The sequence below is a fragment of the Anser anser genome, assembly GCF_964211835.1.
Source record: "Anser anser genome assembly, chromosome: 9".
NCBI lineage: Eukaryota > Metazoa > Chordata > Aves > Anseriformes > Anatidae > Anser > Anser anser.
Genome location: NC_139729.1, coordinates 11,381,469 through 11,403,481, shown reverse-complemented (window position 1 = coordinate 11,403,481; position 22,013 = coordinate 11,381,469). Strand labels below are relative to the sequence as shown.

General features: G+C 42.9%; 1 protein-coding gene and 1 long non-coding RNA gene across 2 annotated transcripts in view; one reads left to right on the top strand and one right to left on the bottom strand.

Annotated features, from left to right (window-relative positions):
• Positions 1-22,013, top strand: part of MYO7B (myosin VIIB) — a 57,530-nt gene that overhangs the window by 24,335 nt on the left and 11,182 nt on the right. The window contains exons 18-40 of the mRNA XM_083849369.1: positions 328-480; positions 1,009-1,107; positions 1,654-1,748; positions 3,328-3,412; positions 4,189-4,338; positions 5,200-5,379; positions 6,141-6,350; positions 7,200-7,364; positions 7,643-7,723; positions 8,287-8,414; positions 9,927-10,053; positions 11,255-11,374; positions 12,216-12,389; positions 13,308-13,535; positions 13,962-14,129; positions 14,701-14,818; positions 14,907-15,033; positions 15,776-15,945; positions 16,555-16,736; positions 17,505-17,632; positions 18,170-18,327; positions 18,807-18,960; positions 20,857-21,012. Of these exons, the coding sequence (XP_083705495.1) occupies positions 328-480; positions 1,009-1,107; positions 1,654-1,748; positions 3,328-3,412; positions 4,189-4,338; positions 5,200-5,379; positions 6,141-6,350; positions 7,200-7,364; positions 7,643-7,723; positions 8,287-8,414; positions 9,927-10,053; positions 11,255-11,374; positions 12,216-12,389; positions 13,308-13,535; positions 13,962-14,129; positions 14,701-14,818; positions 14,907-15,033; positions 15,776-15,945; positions 16,555-16,736; positions 17,505-17,632; positions 18,170-18,327; positions 18,807-18,960; positions 20,857-21,012 (3,356 nt within the window). The remainder of the gene's footprint in view (positions 1-327; positions 481-1,008; positions 1,108-1,653; positions 1,749-3,327; positions 3,413-4,188; positions 4,339-5,199; positions 5,380-6,140; positions 6,351-7,199; positions 7,365-7,642; positions 7,724-8,286; positions 8,415-9,926; positions 10,054-11,254; positions 11,375-12,215; positions 12,390-13,307; positions 13,536-13,961; positions 14,130-14,700; positions 14,819-14,906; positions 15,034-15,775; positions 15,946-16,554; positions 16,737-17,504; positions 17,633-18,169; positions 18,328-18,806; positions 18,961-20,856; positions 21,013-22,013) is intronic.
• LOC310904534 lies at positions 1,759-20,908 on the bottom strand. The gene is made up of 5 exons (XR_014588432.1): positions 20,662-20,908; positions 19,108-19,264; positions 13,186-13,557; positions 5,333-5,479; positions 1,759-3,523 (listed from the first exon to the last, which is right to left on the bottom strand). It is a non-coding gene; the product is annotated as an uncharacterized lncRNA (long non-coding RNA).

Sequence of the window (22,013 nt, the reverse complement as noted above, 5' to 3'; positions counted from 1 at the left end):
ACTCACACCTGCAAAACAACATGAACGATTTATTGTTCACCTGAAATTACAGTTATAGAATTGGAAATGGTTGCTAAAGACAATCTGAAGTTAATGGACTGCTTCCACTGCCAATAAACACAAATTTGAAGACCTTTTGGAGTGACATGTTTATGCCTGTAATGAATTAATTTAGGACACTGAAATAAGAAGTGCAATAAAGAAAAGCCATAGTAGGCCATTTTAAAGGCCCTCGGAGGTCACAGGTTAATAGACATATTTTGAGGAATGCTGCACGTGCAGCTTCTTTTTGTACTAAGCCTCATCTTTGTCTGCTTTCTCTTCCAGTTATTTGACCGGGAGCTGTGTATCAAACAGCTGCGATATTCAGGGATGATGGAGACCATTCAGATCAGGAAAGCTGGCTACCCAATTCGCTACACCTTTGAGGAGTTCTTTGACAGATACAGAGTTCTCCTGCCGTGGTCTGTTCAAAAACTGGTGTGTTAGCACAAGCTTGACTTAAGGCTAATCTAACTTTTCCTTATGAAGCTATAGTCTTTCCCATAGTATAAAGTTCTTGGATTACTGCTCGCACAGCTGAGACAGCTGTCATCACAGTAACTGTAAATTACAAAAAACTCTAAATACTTACATGCTCAATTGACCTTAGTTGAAACAATAGAGATGCTTTTAGGTCCTGGAGTTGCTCCACATAGACATCCCAGGCATGGTGGCATATCTACTGCCCTCAGATATTTCGTTTTCTGTAATCACACACTTCTGAGGTCACTGACATGCTTCCTGGCAATTTAACTTTGGAATGCTTCGCCAAACACTAATGTTCCTCTGTTTCTTGACCATTTGAGCTGAACCACTTTCATTCATTATCCTGTCAGGCCAGAAGTCTGTCGGACCTCATACTGTTTGTGTTCTTTGCCCTATGAAATGCAAGGGAGTAGATCCTTAAATAGTACCACCACTGTGTGTCCAACCAAGTCCTAATATAATGATGCTTTTGCACATCAGCTGAAGAACGATGCTCGACAGTCCTGTATCAGCATCTCTGAAGCAGTGCTGGGCAAGGATGACAGCTGGCAAGCTGGAGAGACCAAGATTTTCCTTAAAGTAAGTAAAAGGACAGTTTATTACCTCTTCCCCTGAAAAACTGAGCATTTCACAGTTAAGCCTGACTTGTCAATGTAAGAGTGGTGAACCAGAAGGACTGGGTTCTCTTATAAACTCTCTCTTGAATCTGAGACCGGATCTGTGTTCCTGAAGACCATGTAATTTGATGGACACAAGCTTAGTGTAGGAGGGACTGATCCTTTTCCTGTGCTCCAGTGGTGCAGCTGAAATAGCACAGAGCAATGTACTGGTTTCTGCTCAAGCCCAAAGCACAATGGATACCAACACACCGTCCCAGGGGAAGTCCTTGCCCTACGCAAGGTAAAAGCAGCCTTTTCCTAGACAGACTCTGTGCTTGTTTATTGCTATAGCCAGACATGGTGTGGCCAGATAGAGACAACTCTTCCTACTGCAGCTCCACAAACACATTTTAATCACAGCTTGCACTGTCATGCTGATTCTGTGTCTTTTTCAGAACATGCGTCCAGTTTTCAGAAGTTGTGGAGATGTCTATTCAGCTGGCATATCAATGTTTTCTTTTAACAGGATCACCATGACACAGTATTGGAGTTGCAACGACAAAAGATACTCACAGATAAGGTTCTTCTTATCCAGAAGGTGATGAGAGGATTCAAGGACAGGTCAGTGATCTCACAGAATGGGACTTGCTTTGGTTTGTAGTGTGGTTTTAATATCCTAAGTGAAGCATTCCTGAGTATTAAATGTATCAATTCATACCTTCCACTACCTCTCAATTCAATGCTCATCATGTAACACTGCATCCATGCAGACTTCGCACAAAGATTTGTTCTATCCGTACTATCTGTTTAGTATCATGATGCTCTTCAAAATGCAGGACATGCAACTTGTACGTAGAGGAAGGACTGGAAGGAGGATTTGCACTTAATCTTTACAGCAAATAGTAGAGATAGGTATCTGGAGAGCAGGAAGTCTGCATGGCAGGTAGGATCTTCTATTTTAGAATGCTTCTTTGATATGAGACATAGGTAGAAAAGAATAGGAAAGATAGAAAACTAACTAGTCCCTCTCCTTGACAATGATGCACAATTCTAGTTTAGTTTGAAATATCTCCAGAACTAAAATTTAGTCACTGTCAGATAAATTGTTGCCCTCACTAAAACGCTTTACATCATGATATTTTTTTCATTAATTTTGTATTGCCCAAACAGAACCATAATATAAGACTAACTCCTGGTTTGGTTTAGAAAATGTTCCTGACAATGGTGAAGCAATAACTATAACACAGGACACAAATGCCAATAAAATTCTCCCTTTTTTTTTCTAGCTCTGCCTGTTATCTAACAGAGTATTGCCCCTCTCTAAAAAACTCACCTGACTTTTATTTTTAGACTATCAGAGCTATGTGCAAGCTTTGACAACCACTGTGTGACAGCTTTTACCATAGGAAGTTCTTCTTGCTCACATGTGCTCCTAGCCTTGGCAGTTAGGACATTGGGAAGCAAGTGGTCATTAGATGGGAAAGTTATCCCTGCTTTATGTGAAGACTTTTTCAGCTCTTACAGAACTCTCCTACTACAGCAATGAATTTGGTTGCAGTTGCTATGAATATTTTTGCAGCATAAAAGGGCAAAGTCAGCTCAGATGTAAAAAGGTGGATTAGTAATACTTTTGTCTCATCCTTTCTACTAGCAAATGGATAGCAAACCAAACATGAGAGCTCTCACTTTGAGAGCTCAACTGATTGATTCATGGTGCTGCTTCACTAGCAGGATGAGCTGAGCCTGGTGAAATTCCTCAAGGCCCTCGTCCTGAAAAGGTCAGGCAAAACAGCCTCTTCTGGCATTTCCATCAGCATAGAGAAGGTGTAAGCAGACAAAATGCTTTGAGAAAGGATAATTTTGATGCACATGGTACAAAAGTATCTGACCAGACTAACCTTTGTGCTGCAACATAATACTTTTCTTGGGCTACTCATAAGCAAGAACAGCCCTTGCTGTGCTTCAAGCTTGCTCTAGCAAGCTACTAGTATCTGAGCTAGTAAGTTTAACAATAGTTTTCCTGACGCTAGTGTTCCTAGATAGCAGTCTAGCTTGAGTCTAGCCTGAGATCAGAGTCTAGAAATCCCATAAACATTAAAAAATGAATAAACAAAAAAACACCACCCTTATTCTTTATTCTTATCATATGAAGCAGCAGAAATAACGTACTCCTTGTCACCTCACCTGTCTGTTTGCTTAGGAAGCAGTTTTTGAAACAGAGGAAGTCTGCTGTAGCCATTCAGGCAGCCTGGCGAGGCTACTGCTGCCGGAAGAATTTCAGAATGGTAAGAGGAAGGTGTATATATAAGTGTGTGTGTGTGTGTGTGTGTGTGTGCGCATCACTACCAAGTTGTGAGCAAAGGGTCTTCCACAACTGTTATAGGAAAACTGGGAATCTGTAATAGAAAAAAAAATCATTGTATCAATCTATAAAAATTAATAAGCTGAACTTCTACAGATGGTGACTTTTGTGGGTGAGGAAAGCTACACCATATTGGCGGTGCCCACATATTGTGTATTTGTATGGGAGAGATTGTTATTACTATATAAGAGAACAACCCATTTGTGAGGAATGAGAGGAGAAACTGCCAATTTCAGTCAGAAACATTTTCTATTCTGCATCAAAGTAACACAATTCCTATCTGAAGAGCCAGGGTGTTGTCCTGGACTTGGCCCTGTCCTACTCTGCTGCTTCTATCAGGATTAACGTACCTATCTCTCCCAAGTCCATGCTGTTCTTTTTTTTCCCGATATACTTAGTTTCATTTCTGTTCTCTTCTTTCCCTTGTCAAAATCTCAGGCTGACACTGCCTGAAGCCACTCCCTAGAAAAGCTCCTCAAAAGAACTCTGTCTCATCTAGTTTTAAAAGCATATCACTGGAAGAAGAAATTAAAGCATTCTTTTATAGATGGCAGTATCCCATTAACCCCTTCCAGTGGCTTTATCCAATTACTGAATTTTGTTATTGTCTATTCATCCCAACTTAACCCCAGTTTCACTTGCTTTGAATACCAATCACTTCTTTTTTTCTTTCTTTTTTTTTTTTCCCACCTCCTACAGATTATGCTGGGTTTTGGGCGCCTGCAGGCCCTCTACCGGAGCCGTCAGCTTGCCAAACAGTATGAAACAGCCCGGGCTCGTGTCATCAGGTTTCAAGCTGCATGCCGTGGTTATCTAATACGTCAAAAAATAGTAACATCGAAGAAAGTGGTATGTCTTATACAGGCACAATGCAAGGGGCATGTTTGCTTGCCAAATTTTGCAAAGGATGAAGAGGGAGGTATGCGTATCTGTCCAGATACCTCATGAATATGATGTTGTTTCTATGAGGTTCTGAGAGTCAATGACCAGCAAGCATTGCCATTGGATAGCACCGGATATGGATATTAATTTTGGAATATTTTATTTTGAGGTATGAAAGCTGAGTTTTAAAAGAAGCTATTAGGTTAGAAGAGGTAGGCATGTCAACTAAGGAACACTGAACGCTACGTAGTTTGGCTGACAAGATGGCTTGCCCAATTTACATGTGGACTTGCTTAAAGACCTGAATACTGCTATATTTTAGAGAACAGTAGGAGGCAGACAGAGTTGTAAACTTACTTGTAAGGATGATTTAGAAATGAGACTAGGTAAACACATGCACATTTCTGTTTGCAATATGACCTGGCACTTTAGCCAAGCATGCACAATGCTATTACAGCCTCCTGACACAAAACATTTTAAAATTTTAAATATTGTGTTGTGGTGTGTTTTTTTTTTCTGCTATTAGGAATACTTTGTTTTTCCTAAAGTGATTTATTTTTTCTTTTAGTGATACAGTTCTTCAAAATTGTATGTTATTACTAATAGACCGACAGTCTATTGGGACAGCTGTAAGAACAAAGCCCTGCTGATGAGATACGTCTTTGTGACTGCTTAGCACAAGCAACGTTTGGCTTCACATTCCAGCATTGCACTAGCAGAGCTGGACCTCACTGTCATAGCACCTTTGTAATTGCCTTTCAGGCTTGCACCCATTCTTCCTAGCAGAATGATGTTCCGGTTATGCTTAACCAAATTCTATGTTTAAAGGAACACCCGTCTACTCTGGAAAGAGACGAGGAGGAAGAAGGACAAAGGAGGAAAGACGCGTTTGCCAACAGACCAACAAATGATGATGTTATCAGTGACCAAGAGATGGTTGACAAAATTTTTGGGTTTTTACCTTCTGTGATCGGAGGCCAAGAAGGACAGGCTCCCCTGGGCTTTGAGGTATGGAGCTGCAGAGTGGTAATGGGTCATGTTCATTCCTTGTGTAAATCCATCAACTTTCTTGGAATTTCACCAGTGGTCAATTCTGTTTAATGGACTTCTGTACAGTGAAAGATACACCCAAATTAGTCATCCAGACAGGAACTGCTTTCAGAGATCATCTCCCGGAAGTTTTTGATCACCTGCAGTTTAAGAACTGTGTGTCTTCAAAAGCCACTTCATATTTGTTTCTTTGCTCCAGCAACCCCCCACACCAAATAGAGCCATTCTCTCCATTTTGGCACCAACCATATGATCTGCTGCCATTGCTCTTAGTGATATTCCAGCTGACACAGGCTGGAAGTTTATGACCTAAATTACCCCATTTTCTGAAAAGCAAAATTTGAAATATACTAGTCCTGACAGTGGAGGATAGAATGGGGTAGGGAGAGCAGAATAGTCTGAATTAGCGCAGGATATGAGTAATAGGAGAGTATCTGCATTTTCCAAACAGCAGTGTTCTTGGCCAGCTGAAGACCAGGGCAGGAAGGCCATATAGAGTGGATGCATCTCAGAACAAGCCCTGAGTCCCAGCAGTCTATTGGTATCAGCTGAAAATGGCTTTGGGTTTAACTGGAAAGCCACATTCTGGAGGACCTATGGCTAAGCAGAAAAAGAAAGAGAAAAAATAAAAGGAAAAAAAAAAGAACATAAAAAACCATAAAATAAGAATATCGGGTTAGAGGGAAAGAAAATATACTTCTTCCCCATGTTCTGCACAGGACTTGGAAACAAAGCCCCACAGGCTGGAAGAGGTGGACCTGGACACGATTCCCATGAGTGTGGAGCTAGAAGAGGAAACAGATGGCTTGGAAGAGTACACCTTCCCAAAGTTTGCAGCTACTTATTTTCAGGGGTCGTCTACACATACGCACATCCGGAGACCACTGCGGCACCCGCTACTTTACCATGATGATAAAGACAACGTCCTGGTATCTTGTTCCTGCTTGTCGATGAACCTGTTCCCCCTGCCTCAGGCACAGACAGCCCTAGGAACCAGAGTCTTTAGAGTCAAGCAAATACTCCTAAGCATTTTTATGAAAGTAGTAGTTTCCATCAGCATTTTGTGGTGCTTTGCAGGCAGGCATTTCACACAGATACCTCCCCAGCACAAGATATCTGTTCTCCTTTAGTCTGCCAACAGAGAGAACTCCGAGGCTTATTTTGACTTCTCCAGATACCCACTGGAGATAAAAGTGGACGGGAGAGAGGAATGCATCAGGGCTCACCCATCTCTTGCTAGGGTTGCTGCTCTGTGAGTTAGCACAGAAGTGGACAGGAGGCCTGTGCACCAGATTTTCCTGTTGAACCATAGGGGGATGGAGGAGGGGAGTTTTCTTGATGCTAAGCAGCCTTGTAGAATGGAGGATCCCGTGCTGCAAAAACTTTGCTATAATTTGGCTTCCTAGTTCTGGGTGTCAGGCTCCTAGGAGAGCTCACTGCATTGCTGTCTGTCCGGGTGGGTAAATGCAGAGTGCAGTGACAGTTTCTCTGTTCCGCTCTGGCTGCAGCACACATGCAAAGTGCCAGTAACGAGAATGGTGAAGGCTCAGCAACCACAGAGCAAACCTGATATTCCCACTAGAGCTGCACCCTCTTCCTGAGAGTGTCATGAACATTGCTCACATGTGGTATGACATGAAAGTAAAATTTAGGTGTAAATAGTGGGAGAGACGGGATTTTAACAGCTTGGACTGGGTAAAAGAAGAAAGTGGTCTAATCTAAAGAGGAAGAAATGGCATGAGGTCTTTAATTCTCTTCTGTGCTTTCTGTCACTGCAGGCTTCTCTGGTTGTTTGGGTAATCATCCTGAGATTCATGGGGGACCTACCAGAGCCAGCAATGTTTGCCAGGAATGTCACCAAGAACAGTTCCGTGATGACACAGATATATGACACGCTTGGCAGGAAAAACCAGGTCCAGTTCAAGAACGACAGCCCAGGCATGGTAAGATGAGCTATGAGGCTATGTTTGTATTTTCATATGCTTTCCTTGGTTTCTCTGGTGTTCTACTGAGACTGAGAAAAGCAAACGAACCTTTGCGTGCTACAGTACTTGAAATACCAGAAGTGCAAAAGGGCCCCTGTCAGTCCTAGGACACAGCAGCTCCTTCTGGCAAGAGAGGACAAAACAAAAACATCTCTATTTGATCATCTTTCCTTTCTTAATGAATAGTTCTTGCTGTGCATTAAAGTAATTTCCTATAATGGTACTGTGTGTTGTAGAGAGAAAGCAGAAAGGATAACAAGATTTCCAAGGGTATCTCTTCCCTGAAGCTGAAACGGTCCTCCAAGTTGACAGGGAAGGTAAGAGCTGGAAATAAATGGCATCCCCTAAGTCTCTTTGTCTGGCCGCCTGTCTGACAGATGTGTGACAGCAGCGTCCTGGCTGGGAACTCATTCCCTTGCCAAGCAAGGTCAGCTGTGTTTATGGGATACCTGGTGCACTATTATCCTTTTGAAATTATCCCCACGTACACTGATATCATTCATTATCTGGCAGATTCCCTTCATCCCTTCCTCCTGGAGAGTGACTCCTGAACACAGTGAACAATTTATGGTTGGGAACTGTTGGTATTACAGAACAGTTTGTCTAAAGTCCTGTACAGACTGAGAACCACCATGTGCTTAGGGCTGTACAAGACAGTACAACATTTTCCTAGCCAGTAATAATAGCGCTGTAATACTGCATTTTATGACTTAGCTTGGGAGGAGGGGGGAAATATGGTCTGGTCCTAACCACTTTTGCACTGAGTAGGAAGAGATTTAGCCAGAAAGATTGAGAGGGAATGTCTCTCATTTCTGGGAGAGTTGCCTGGTAAGAGGGGAGGTTTCTAAAGTGCTCAGGAGTTCTGGTTGGCTTCTTTCAGGTGACAGACCAGCTGAGAAGTGGAGAAGAGGGTTTCCAGGAGGACACCTCGATCTCTGAGAGACCTATGTCTAACTTAGAAAAAGTGCACTTCATCATTGGCAATGCAATTCTGCGCCCTGCCATCAGGTAGGAAACTTGCACCTCTCCTTTCCAGGATCAGGTACCCATTATATCAAGGGGATTCCCTTTTCTAAATCCCTGGCGCATTTTCCTTATGTTGGAAATGTCCCACTTTTATCTCTGGGGGTTCCTGACTGAAAGTCCAAGCTAGACACATACAACTGAGACTCCAGGCCAAGCACCTCTTCAGAGGATGGTTCACCTTTCTCACAGTTTAGGTCAGCTGCCTCCATGTATGGCTTTCTGAATCTCCCACGGGTACGTAATGGAGCAGAGCTCAGTGCTGTAACCCAATAACACATGCAGGTGGAACACAGCCCTTGTATGAGGAAAAAGAAAACCTAAGAGAGAGTAAGAAATATGGGGTTTATGAACGCTAGGTGTAAGACATGCTCATAACCACAGTTTCTCAATGGCCTGTTTCTGGGCCTCAAGCAATGTACTCAAATCAAAGACTGGCTGGTTTGCTGAGCAACTCAGACACTAAACAGGGAATTCTGCTCACAAGCAGCATGAGGCTGGGCATTAGCCTAAGCATGGTGTGAGGATGAGACAGTCTGGTTGTTTCTGACTGGACCTTGTGAATTGTCCCTTCCATTTTAGCCTGTTTTAGCTTATGCAACACACTTCTGTTAAAATGTGCCTAGGCACAGGCCCTGCCTTGGCCTCAGCCATGGGCTGCATTCCTCTCTACCTTAGTGTTTTGTTTCAGTCAAAATGCTCCCAGAAGCAGATACCCATCTGGCAAAAATTGCCTTCAATCAATGTATCATAATGGCCACAAGCTAACTATCTGCTCCCTCAGTCTGCTTTTCATCATATGCGCTACCTGTGAGCAAAAATCTCATCTGCCTTGCATCTTCCCACATCAAACTCATCAAATGTGTGTTCCAAGAGAAAACTTAAAACGCGTTTTGTTTGTATGCAGCTTTTTGCATCCGTTTCCCATATGTCCTTGCTGCAGGCAACTTGCCTTTTCAGAAGCTTACTCTGAAGCACCCTTTTCTTTGTTACTGTCTGAGGCCTCACACCATTTGCTCCAAGTTTCCTAAAAATATAATTAAGCAGGATGTCCCTCCCTCTCCCCCTCTTATCTCAAAACCTACATATGATCTGACAAACAAGAGCCATGAGAAAAAAGCCACGTACTGTGGAGAGCTTAGAGCAAGTTTCACACGGGGTAGGCAGCAATGCTTGGTTTATCCATTTCGTATCTGGATAAACCGGGAGCTGGTTTTCCTGCACAGTCCCCCCGCTTGTCATGGGAGGTATTCCAGCATGGAAACTGCACTTGAACTGCTTGAGTAACAAGGGGTTTCAAAGGACAGTAGGCTTATTTTGAGCCTTTTTCTACCAAAGCAACAACACAGTTATTTTCTGTCACACACTGCGGGTGGTATCCTAGTTAATGTAGTTAAATCTAGCTCAGATCTACTTCATTATGCCAAGCTTGTAATGGAAATGTAGCCAAAGACAGTTAATCATCATTATCTGTTGCTTTCACATGTTTTATTACAGAGATGAGATTTATTGCCAGATTTGCAAACAACTCACTGAAAACAGCAACAGGAACAGCTATGCTCGAGGCTGGATACTTCTGTCACTTTGCCTTGGTTGCTTTCCTCCTTCAGACACATTTTTGAAGGTACACTGTTCACCTATAGCAGCTTAAACGCCTCAGCTGATCTCGTTTCTTTTGTATGGTAGTGTTTTGATACAAATAGTCATGTAAACTGTTTGGCTGCCATAGCAGTTGGCACTGTGATTTTTGCAGAAACAATCTCATTTCATAGGCTTATCTTGTAATTTAAAAAGTTATCACTGTATTCACATTAAACTATTTTTCTTGACATATGAGTCAGATATTGTTGTTGATCCAGCCTTCGTTTTAGATCTTTAATCTGCAAAGAATCTAGCAGATTTTACCCTCTCCACTCCTGCCTTTCCAGCATTTAAAACCTATCTTCAGTTACAATCCAAGTGATTAAGTATACTCAGGAGTCCAGTGGAGAATCACCCCCTATATTTTACCAGTTCTTACCGTACATCTCCAAGCCCCATAAAATCCAATAAATTTGGATTTGGGCTCTTTCATCATTTTTTAAAATACATTAATTTCTAAATTTAGATTGATAAATCCACCTCACCACAGAAAAAGAAAAACAAACCATGGCTTCAACTTGACATCAGCTTTCCTTCTAAGTCTTAGAGGCATACAGAATCCATAGATATCCCTGAATCTTCAGCCTTTCTTTATTTGATACCCTTGCTCAAATGATTACTCATAAATGCTGCCAAGTGGCCACTATTTGCAAAAGCCAAACACAAGCCATAGACCCACACTTGCAATAAATACAAGTCAAGTATGTAAATACTTGCTTGGGGGTGTAAGTCCACACTTATACCACATCATCCAAGGTAACTGAACCATACAACTCCAAAAACTCAGTTCCTCCAATCCTTCTCTTCCATTAATCATGGATTTCAACCATTTATATTACCAGAGAACTTAATAAAACTAAGAGTAACCATAATCAGCCGCCCTAACCTGCCATTAGCTCTCTTCATACAGAATGTCACAAGACCTCAGGCTCCTCAGTTGGAAACACTAACCCTTGTCCATAGCATAAGCATAGGAATAAACACTCTCAATTGTCTAGTATTTCTGGTACAGTTAAACATAAACAATAGACATATACTGACACAAGCCTTCCTTTTCAGTCTAAAAACTCTGCAGAATGCAGGTATACTTCATCATTGTAATATATTCTATTAGCTAAAGAGGGTTTCTGGTGTTTTATGGCCATTGTTGTTTCCTAATTCTTTCTTATGCTCTGTGCATACAGTACCTGCTGAATTTCATCCACAAGGGGCCCACAGGCTATGCACCGTATTGTGCTGAACGTCTGAGGCGTACCTGTGTCAATGGAGCAAGGACTGAACCTCCAAGCTGGCTGGAACTTCAGGTAGCATCTCTTTTTGCTTAGTTATATTGAACTGTGTCATTTTATGCTGGATTGCGTTTACTAATCTGTGCAAACAGATCTTCCTAAGTCCAATGGTGGAAATGAATTGTGCAAGGGGTTTGAAGACCAACTGCCTTAGTCTGTGTAGCTTCTTAAGGTTTCTTATGGGTTTTCTGGCTGTTCCACTAACCTAAATCCAATGGAGAACGTAAGTTAGAGCTACACCACGTGATTTGCAGTGAGATATCTCCATCCACTCAGGAGCTACAGGCCAGAACCATCTACTGAGGGAAGCTCTACATATTTTTGGAAAGAACTGAGCAGGGCTTGTGCTTTTAAAATGGAGGGCAGAAGTGCGTATGATACTGTTACATTGCCCACCCCCTTCCTTTAAATGTCAACCTAATAATCAGAAGTCACACAAGCCATAAATTAAGACCCCTATTTAAGTGCTTCCTAAACCTGAGTGACCCCACTGCCTAACATGCATCTTCCTGGGCAAAATGCTTGCTGCAGGCTATCTGTCCACTGATGCATATAAGGCTGCACCTAAAAGTCAACGTGCTAAAAAGGACTCAGGAAAAGTCTATCAATCCACACTGATATGTAATGATCAGCTCCCCTGAGCTGTGAACTTGATTCCAGTGCTGTTCCAGAGAGGTCATTTATATTTAAAACTCACTATGCATTGAAGAAACTGGGTGGGCTTTCGAGGTTCACTTAGATTGTTGACTAGGGTGTACAGAGTGTGGAGCTCTTAAATCTAAATGCCTTCTTCAGTTTCTATGGAAAAATAAGGTTTGCCCCTAATTTATTTCTCTCATTTACATCTGACTTACAGGCAACAAAGCAGAAGAAACCCATTATGTTTAATGTCACCCTGATGAACGGCCAAAGCATCACTGTCCCTGCAGACTCTGCTTCCATTGCAAAAGAGATCTGCCACTTCATAGCAGATAAAACCAAACTGAAGGATGTGTTTGGTTTTTCACTCTATATTGCTGTGTTTGATAAGGTAAGGTGCAGAAAACTAGAACTGAAGCTGCCTTCTCTTTCTGTGGGTTACAGCTGCGAGGAATCCCTGTGACTTCTGAAAGCGTGTCTGTCCCCATCCTAGTGCTTGAATCAAATCAGTTCTGAACACCAGCTGAATACCAGGGCAGTGCAGCACTATGGTCTCCCCCAGTTCTCCCCCAGTTCTAGGATCCCACCTACAGCTGGCCGTGCATGCAGCACTGCAGAACTGCTGTAATGGGGTGAAGCTAGCAGGTCTCACATACTAGGGTGCCCTGTTAAAAGGCCTATTTCCTACCTGTGGTGCTGCACACAACTTTCTTGTCCTGTGTTACATATGGTGCTGCTGATGCAGTCCCTGCCACGTGGCACATGCATTGAAAGCCACCAGCTTTGCAGCAGGGCTGCTACTGTTAGCTCACATGATGGCATTTTAGCCTCCTTTTTGTTTTGTTTTGTTTTTCCCTCTCTCTGTCTGTCTGTCTGTCTGTCTGTCTCTCTCTTTTAACAGTAATACTGGGGAACGGATATACACAGCAGGATGACATCTTGGTGCTCAGAGTTAGGTACCAATTGCAAAAAAAATTATTTCAGAGATGGCACGTTTGTTTAGATTACAGCAACACTTGCATGCACATTTAAGGGAATATACAAGGGATAAGCAGAAGTAAAAGGAGACAAACAGAAGATTGCAAACCTTGCAGAGCTGTCTCATCTCATCTTCTAACTTATATTTCCCAGTACCATCCCTGCACTTAAAAATACACACTATTGCCAAAGCACATCCATCTGCTCACCTTTTCAGAGGTTTTTGTTGTTGCTGTTTTTTCTGTCAGGAGACTAAGGAGGTTTGGGCTTGTTGTCCTTTGCTCAGATGCAAGGCAGACATGCCAGTAAATGCAGTGTCCCTTTCTTCTAGGTCTGGTCACTGGGTGGGGGACGAGATCATGTCCTAGATGCCATCTCTCAGTGTGAGCAGCTAGCAAAGGAGCAGGGCACGCATGAACGCAATGCACCCTGGAGGCTTTACTTTCGGAAGGAAATCTTCACCCCCTGGCACAACTCCCAGGAGGATCCCATCAGCACAGATCTCATTTACCATCAAGTCATTCGTGGCATCCGGTTTGGAGAGTACCGTTGTGAGAAGGTGGGTCTCCTTGTTCATCCTCCTAAAGAGACAAAACTGAATGAACATTAGAAAGTGAGAGGATGAACAAAGTTTCTAATGGCTGTGAACAACTCTTCCCGTATAATGGACAATTCCTGTCAAGGTGATTATGCCAGCTGTCATGCTGGAAGCTGTAATAGATTTTTTTCTGTAGCTCAGTTCGTGTGGCAACTGGAGGCATGTTCAGAGGAACAATTTGTGTCCCTTTGAAATATCTTTGTTAATAATCTCTTTGATTCTATGATTGTATGAAGTTAGTCTCTCCTTATGCTGTATGGCTGTCAAGAGTTATCCAGAAAAAGGTGGGAAAAAAAAACAGTTCCTAAACTGCCTTCAAGGTTGAACAAAGCTAGCTGGACTTTGTGACACTTTTCTAGGCCTCTTCTAATGGATTAATTGTTTCAGGAGGAGGATTTGGTGGAGATAGGTGCAAAATATTGTTACATCCAGTTTGGAGATTCCATCCACAATGAACTTGTGCAGAAAGTGCTCCATGACTGCATCCCAGTGAAACAGCTGAAGTCCAAGCCCCTGGAAAAGTGGGTGAGCCTTATAACCTACGCACATGCTAAGGTAAGGTTCGTCTGGCACTGCTGGGTAACTGCTCTCGAGCACCAGCTTCTGCATCTTTCACCATTTCTATTCTATTCTATTGAGGGAAGAAGGAAAAACATCTGTTTGTCTATCCCAAATAGTTAGGACTGGGAGAGAGGAGAACCTTTCCAACCATTCTTACATATAGGGCTCAACAGGGAGCCAGAACGAACAAAGTACAGTTAAATCTCTTTTTTAAGGTTATTTCCCATCTGACAATTGAGTCAGAATGGGCACTGGATGGAGAATAATTTTGGTCTGGAAATAGGTTACCTGGGTAATTTTCATGGCACCCAGAATGTGTTATACTTTTAACCCACCAGTGGGGTTTTGAGGGAAATCTGAAATCCACATGCCTGTGGGCAGCCTTAGCTGCGTGTGGTTTGGTCCCCTGGAGATTGTTCCCTATTTGAATTTCACCAGGTACTCTGGACATCAGTAATAGCAGAGGGCTGCTGGGAACCTTTGGAATGAACTTGCTCTTTACTGTCTGCAGACCATGTAAATCAGAATTTACTGAGAAAAATTCGGCTATCTTTTTCTGTTGCAGGCCCCATACACACAGGATCATCTTTCCCGTCAGACTGTGAAAGAACAACTTGTAGATTTTGCTCGCTTTCAGTGGCCTTTGCTTTTTTCCAGATTCTTTGAAGTCACTAAGTTTTCAGGTAATGTCTCGAGCCTAGGAGTAGAGGACAAAAAAGATCAATAGAGAAGGACTTGTATAGCATTGAGTAGTTTTCTCTGCATTTCCAGGTCCCAGCTTGCCCAAGAACCACTTTATACTTGCTGTAAATTGGAAAGGTATCTGCTTCTTGGATGAGTCAGAAAAGCAGATCCTTGATCTGACCTTCCCAGAGATAACTGGCATCCACACCAATCGGTGAGTGCCCCAGAAATACAAGATCTGAAGAAGGCAGCCCTGCCCACATTCAGAAAGGGGCCTCCATGTAGGAGGGAGGTGTACTTTCTCTGCCATCCCCCTAAGTGATTTGATCTGAGCCTGGAATGGTGGTTTAGCCTAAGTCTGGGAAACAAAAAGGGCACGTTCTGAGCAGCCTGTAAAGGAAATACTGAAATGGCCAAATCTTCCTGATCGGTGAAAGGACCCTGCTCAACTGGAAAGGTGTAAGGAAGCACAGATGTGTAAGACAAGAATGGCCCAAATAGCATAGTTAAGCCGTCAACAGTTGTACAAGCGGGGAGTTCATATAATTCTCAAGTGTGATGGAGCTGAACAGAATAGCTGAGAGAAAAAAAGTGCAATCATTGGCTCATTCAGGGCACACATCCTTGCATCAGATCATTTAGAGCTTAGGGTCTTACATACAAGAAGAATACCTCTGTGAGGATGAAAACATATTTAATTAGTTGCCCAGTTATTCCAAAAGAAAGGTGTTATCTAGAATGAAGCGTTTTTGTACATAAGACACTGGAATCCAAAGAACCTGAAGCACGTCAGTTCTTGAGACCTACCAAATCATGAGAAGACAAATTAGGATCTACCAATGCTCACTCTAAGGCAGTTGTCTACTACAAGGAGGTGTAGGTTCCTTGACTGTGATTGCAGACGGCTCTGTAAGTTTTTCAGACACTCTGGTAACAAACTATTCATTAACACATAGGGCAGTGAAATCATTTGGACAGAGTTGCACTCTCATCACACTTCGTGCCGAGGAGTTTGTCCTGACATCTGTAAACAGCATTGTGATTGCTGAACTGGTGGTCATGTTCCTGGAAGGACTAAAGAAGAGATCACGATTCGCAGTGGCAATGAATGAGAAAAAATCCCAAGGTAAGCTTTAGAACTTTTCAACAGAGTAGGGAAGAAACCTTCAGAGAACCCACAGCACTTCTCTGAAAGAGCTCAGAGAAGTGGGAGAACTTCAGCAAGAGTCGCTCTGCTCCAGGATGAACGCACAGTGATCAGCACAGTTATGCCAAGTGTAAGGCAATGTGATTCAAGACCTTCACTTACAGATTAGTCTACTTTCTACTTTCGTGTATATTTTGTTTAGATAGGTGGCCAACAACTCAGCCTGCTTATAGTAGGAAGCTGGAGTTGGGTTCCCTGGAAATACTTTCCAGAAAACTTTCACAGGTGGTAAACTGGAATTTCTTTCCATGCTCTACTGCCAGCTCTAGACAAAAATTCTGTATCCATTTGATTCAAATGGAGTTCTACTTTTGCCCTCACTGGAATCAAAATCAGTCTGGCAGAGAAAAGTTAAGTGATTTCTATGAAGTGTTATTGGACGATTAGCTGTATTTACACAAATCACTTTCTGTTGCTAATTGAATTCAGACCTTCGAAATACAATTCCCTTGTCTTTCATGTTGAAATGCCTTTACATTTCTTGGACTGTCAAGCCTGAACAGTACTCCCTTATTCTGTTTTTTTCAGAAGATCCTGCCATCCTGTCCTTCAAGAAGGGAGACTTGCTAATCTTGACCGAGGATAAAAGACTAGATGAAAGCTCTGGTTGGATTTATGCCCAGAATGAAAGGACAGGCAAAACAGGGAATGTATTTTTGGAAGAGATCTACATTGTTCCTTCTCTCACAAAACCCTCTAGTCAAGTGCTGGTAAGAAAGCTGTACACTCTTTGAAGAGACTGGAAGATAAATAAGTGTTAAATAGGATTAAATTTATAAATGGAAATTAATCGTTCCTCTGAATTCAGACAAGTTCTATATCTCCCAGTGAAACAAGGCATTTTATTCTGTCTTCTCTGAAAACAAAACTAAACCTAGCCCAAACGCTAAGGAGAAGACTGCATTTACACAACAGCAATGACTTTCAAAATAATGGTCCATTCACTATTAGGGGGTTCAGTACATGGAACCTGTAGCGATTAATAGATGTGCAGTTGAATTTTCTTGCAGAAATGCTTTCCTGCAAAGTGTAGCAGGGTGCTTTAAAAGAACATGATCTTCTAGGGATTCAACACAAGGTTTCCCATTGATCACTGTTTGTTAACAATTTTTTCTTCAGTTTTGGAGACTCAGCATATTGGTTACTGTGCTAACAAGTTATAAACTGACAAAGTGGGCAAAAAAAAAAAACCCACACCAGTGTTAAGCAGGTGCAATTTTAATATGCATTATGCTCTTGATAATTCCTCATATTATGATGGTTACTTTTGCTGGGACTATGGAAATCACTTCCCTGAGTCTCCTACTCCCAAGTCTTTCTTGAGCCTCTGTAGATGCTGCTTAGGAGACAGAAGATCTCCTGCAGCATACAGTACTCAAGCTTAGTATATACCATCTGCACATATATGCTGAGTAACACTTGACAAGCTGTGCAGAGACCTGTCCATGTGACATCTGTACATGGCTGTGTCCTTTCAGAGTTTGCTGATGATGTCTCCAGACCAGAGGAGGACAGCTTCACAGAACTCCTACATGGATGAGCCTGATGAAGAGGATCTCGAAGTGAAGCCTTACACCCTGGAGGAATTCTCCTATGAACACTTCAGGTGAAGCTCCCTGTGCAGCATGGGCCCTAGGAAAGTTCTAGGCTTAAGGATCACTGAAGAACAACTAGGATGTAATCAGTTTCTGATTGAGTTTCTTCTCTTTGTTCCCTGTCATGAAGTGTAACTTTGGACATGCAGAGATTCTGTCACATGGCCTGCTTCTGTCTTTTGTCTGCAGAAATACAAAGGGACAGGTAGAAGAATCCCAGCTGGAACTTTTTATTGTCTTTCCAGCAGGCCCTGTGCTTACTTCTCATCCATTCTTCAGCACTTACTAGTTAGCACTTACCACTTACACAAAATCTGAGGGAGAAAAACTAGACTTCTAAAACTTCTCTTTGTTTTGTACCATCCTCCTTTCTGGATCTTAAAGAAGCTACATTTTCCTGGGTTTTGCTGACCTGCATAATCAAAGGGGATATGAAATCACTGTCTTGGGAAAGAATATGCTTAGAGATATCTCTTCTTGATCATCATCTATGTTCATAGCAATACTGATCCAGTAATTTTGTGTTGCCTGCACTTGTCTTCATTCAGGACTCCTGAGAAGGAATCCATTAGCAAAGCTGTTCTCCAGAAATCTCGTGGACGCAATCAGCTGTGGGCACACTCTAAGGAGCCCTTAAAACAGCCCTTGCTGAAGAAAGCATGCACAGACCCTGATCTTCGGGACCTAGCTTGTCAGGCCTTCATTGATATCCTTTCACTTTTGTTTTTGGGACCTGAGGACTCTTGGTGGAAAGATGAGCTGCTTCCACTAAACTCACCTCCACTGAGATAATACCACATCCACATTACTGGTGGTTCACTTATGTTAAGCAGAGGAGGGATGGTGTCTTTGTATGAGTTCTAATTAAGTCAGCTCTACATAACTTAACATTTTTCTCTTGTCTACAGAGAAAAGGTTCCTATTCCTCCCAATGCTCCACAACTGGTGATGACCTACTTAACTGAGAATGGGGGTATAGGGGTGAGTGGGATTTACTACATACACCCAGAACAGGCAGTGACTGCTGCCCAGGGAAAGGGGATGATCACAGAATATATTCCAGACCTTTCTCTCAGTATTTCCCACTCATACCTCAGCAGAGTAGCTTAACATGTTAGGATCCAGGTCAGACTTCCCATTTATCTTTCAAAAATGACCTGCTTTTGTCCTTAACAGCACATTTACCCATCATGAAATTCATGGGGGACTACCCATCAAAACAGGCACACTCTTCTGTGGAAGTCACTGACCAGATATTTGTGGCAGCTATTCAGGAAGAGGTCCTGCGGGATGAAATTTACTGTCAGATCATGAAGCAGCTAACTGAGAACAGAAACAGGTACTCACCTAACTGCAAACAGTCTGCTTCTATAGGACCCAGGGTTCTTAAGTGCAGGTGGTGATCAGGAAACTCTGCTACACCTGTGATAGGGTGGGGACAGGCAGAAGGGTGTGCAAATGGGCTGATACCTTCTGTGGGGCTCACCTTTGCAGAGCACTCAGAACCACTGACTGGCACTGCTAGGCCATGGAGTGGGACCATTATTCATCCCCCTTTAGCTGTTCCCATCAGCATTCATTGTTCATCTCTGTGCGCTATGGCCAGAAAGGTGTTACTGAAGCCTTTTTTGTCCCAAGGCAGCCTGTGGAGAAAACATGGCATTGCAGAGAGTTCTTGGATGCTTTCAGTGACCATTCTGCCAGCCCTCCATTTGTTTTAAGCTTCCCAGTGACAATATTTCCCTCTTACAAGCATGTAGTTCACACTAAATTTTTTACCACCAGTGAATCCTTCTGAATAGTTACATTAATTAGCTTACACAACAGGCTTGCAGAACACATTGTTACACAAGAGCCCCTACACACAGGTAAGTCTCGGAAACAGGTTGGTGTTTTGCTTCCCAGCCTATAAAATGGTAATTTGACCTACTTCCAGAGGAATTGAATTGCAAAAAGAAGCTTAAGATATTAATAAAACAATTCTAATTATTAACAAAATGGTTTGTCAATTTCTGGATGCATTGTGTCACTGCAAAAGTTAGAGAAGGAGCTTCTATTTATTAGAGTCTTTTTTCTTACTGTACAAATATTAAACTTAGTGGAACTCTTACCATGAGTGTAACTATTAAATGGTAAATTTTGCATGCAGTAAAGCTTACAGGATATTTAATGCACAGTCTATAACCATGGTGCCAGTGCCATTCCTGCTATACTCTACCAATTTAGTCCTGTGGGTCATTCAGTGTTTTGAGAGCGATCAGAGGTGGAGAAAATGCTTGAAAGGTGGCTATTTCCATATATTTTCACTAGAACAGCCACAGCAACAAATCTTTTATCCTTCCCAGGCTCCTGCCCTGTGGACTGTGTCCTGCTCTCAAACAGACACTGATCTATATATAACACCACTGATCTATACAGTATAAATGGGATTGAAATAGTGTTTCTTCATCTGCAAAACTGGAAAAGTAAATGGGAATAAAGAAGCCAGGACCTCTTTATTCTGCAGAGTCCTGGTGCCAATACAGAGACAGACCCACTGGCTTTCTCAAGCAACATCACTTAGCATTTTGGAGCAATCCCTGGGACACAGATGAAGTGTGTTCTGCTCCTGGCTTTGAAAGCAGAGTCACTGACCACCTACAGAGTCTTACTGATGAGGGTGAGATGCCAGAAGAATTTTGGCTGGCAAATTTCACAGACCCAGAGGCTGGAGGAACTGTCATTTTTAAGAGCTGTAACTACCTCACTACACGATGTCATCTGCTTGCTCATTTTTCAGAAGAGGAGCACATGTAAGGGAAAGTAAATTGCAAGCAAAGTGCTTGTGTTCTGAAAAAAGCTGCCCAGCACAGAGGGCAGGTGAAAACGCCTGATATAACACAATCCAAACAACTGTTAGCTTGAACAGTAAATTGACAGTGGTTTTCGCAGAGAATAGCACCAAGGTCACTGCTGCCAAGATGACTGTTAAACTGGAGCTTGTATTTATTCATGAGATTTGCAACTGCTATGATACTTATAAGCCAGGATTTAGCATTACCTTCACGTACGGGCTGTGGTTGTTGCACAGAAAAGGGCTGTCAGCTCCTATGTGAAGACTCTGTTGATTTGCAGCTCTCTGCTGAATGCCACCGCGTGCCATGATGCGAGTGTGTTTCTCTTCCCTAAAGCTGGTGTGTGGTCAAAGGAAGAATTACGTGCAGCTACAGCAGAACCATTTGCTTTGCGTTCACAGGTACAGTGTGACCAAGGGCTGGCAGCTGCTTTGGCTCTGCACCGGTCTGTTCCCACCCAGCAAGTCACTGCTGAAACATGCCCAGAAGTTTGTGGAGACGCGTAAGAAAGAGCCACTGGCCATGGAGTGCAGTCGGAGGATTCAGACAGTGATGAGGTACACAGTCCTAGATATAGCCAACCCAAAATGTTCAAACATCATGAATCGGGTGCCAGAAAATCGCATGGACTAAAACATCAGTACTCATACTTTCCTTTCTCTCTGTACATCTTCTTCTTTGAAATGGTCATTGCTTTTAATTCTCCTAGGGACTTTGAACCACTAAGAGAGGTCCATGTCACAGTTTCACTCCTTTCTTTCAGTGTTAGCAACATTTTAAAAAGTTGAGCATTACACATAATCACTCAATTCCCAGAGCTGGGCTATGTCAAACACACTAAAAGACATGCATTTTGAAATTTAACTGTATGAAGTTCAACAAGGCCAAGTGCCGGGTCCTGCACCTGGGGCACAACAACCCCAAGCAGCGCTACAGGCTGGGAGATGAGTGGTTGGAAAGCTGCCTGGCGGAGAAGGACCTGGGAGTATTGGTTGATAGTCGGCTGAATATGAGCCAGCAGTGTGCTCAGGTGGCCAAGAAGGCCAACAGCATCCTGGCTTGCATAAGAAGCAGTGTGGCCAGCAGGTCTAGGGAAGTGATTGTCCCCCTGTACTCAGCTCTGGTGGGGCTGCACCTCGAGTACTGTGTTCAGTTTTGGGCCCCTCGCTACAAGAAGGACATGGAGGTGCTCGAGAGAGTCCAGAGAAGGGCAACGAAGCTGGTGAGGGGTCTGGAGAACAAGTCTTACGAGGAGCGGCTGAGGGAGCTGGGGTTGTTCAGCCTGGAGAAGAGGAGGCTCAGGGGCGACCTTATCACTCTCTACAGGTACCTTAAAGGAGGCTGTAGCAAGGTGGGGGTTGGTCTATTCTCCCACGTGCCTGGTGACAGGATGAGGGGGAATGGGCTGAAGTTGCGCCAGGGGAGGTTTAGGTTGGATGTTAGGAAGAACTTTACCGAAAGGGTTGTTAGGCATTGGACTGGGCTGCCCAGGGAAGTGGTTGAGTCACCATCCCTGGAGGTCTTTAAGAGACGTATAGATGTAGAGCTTAGTGATATG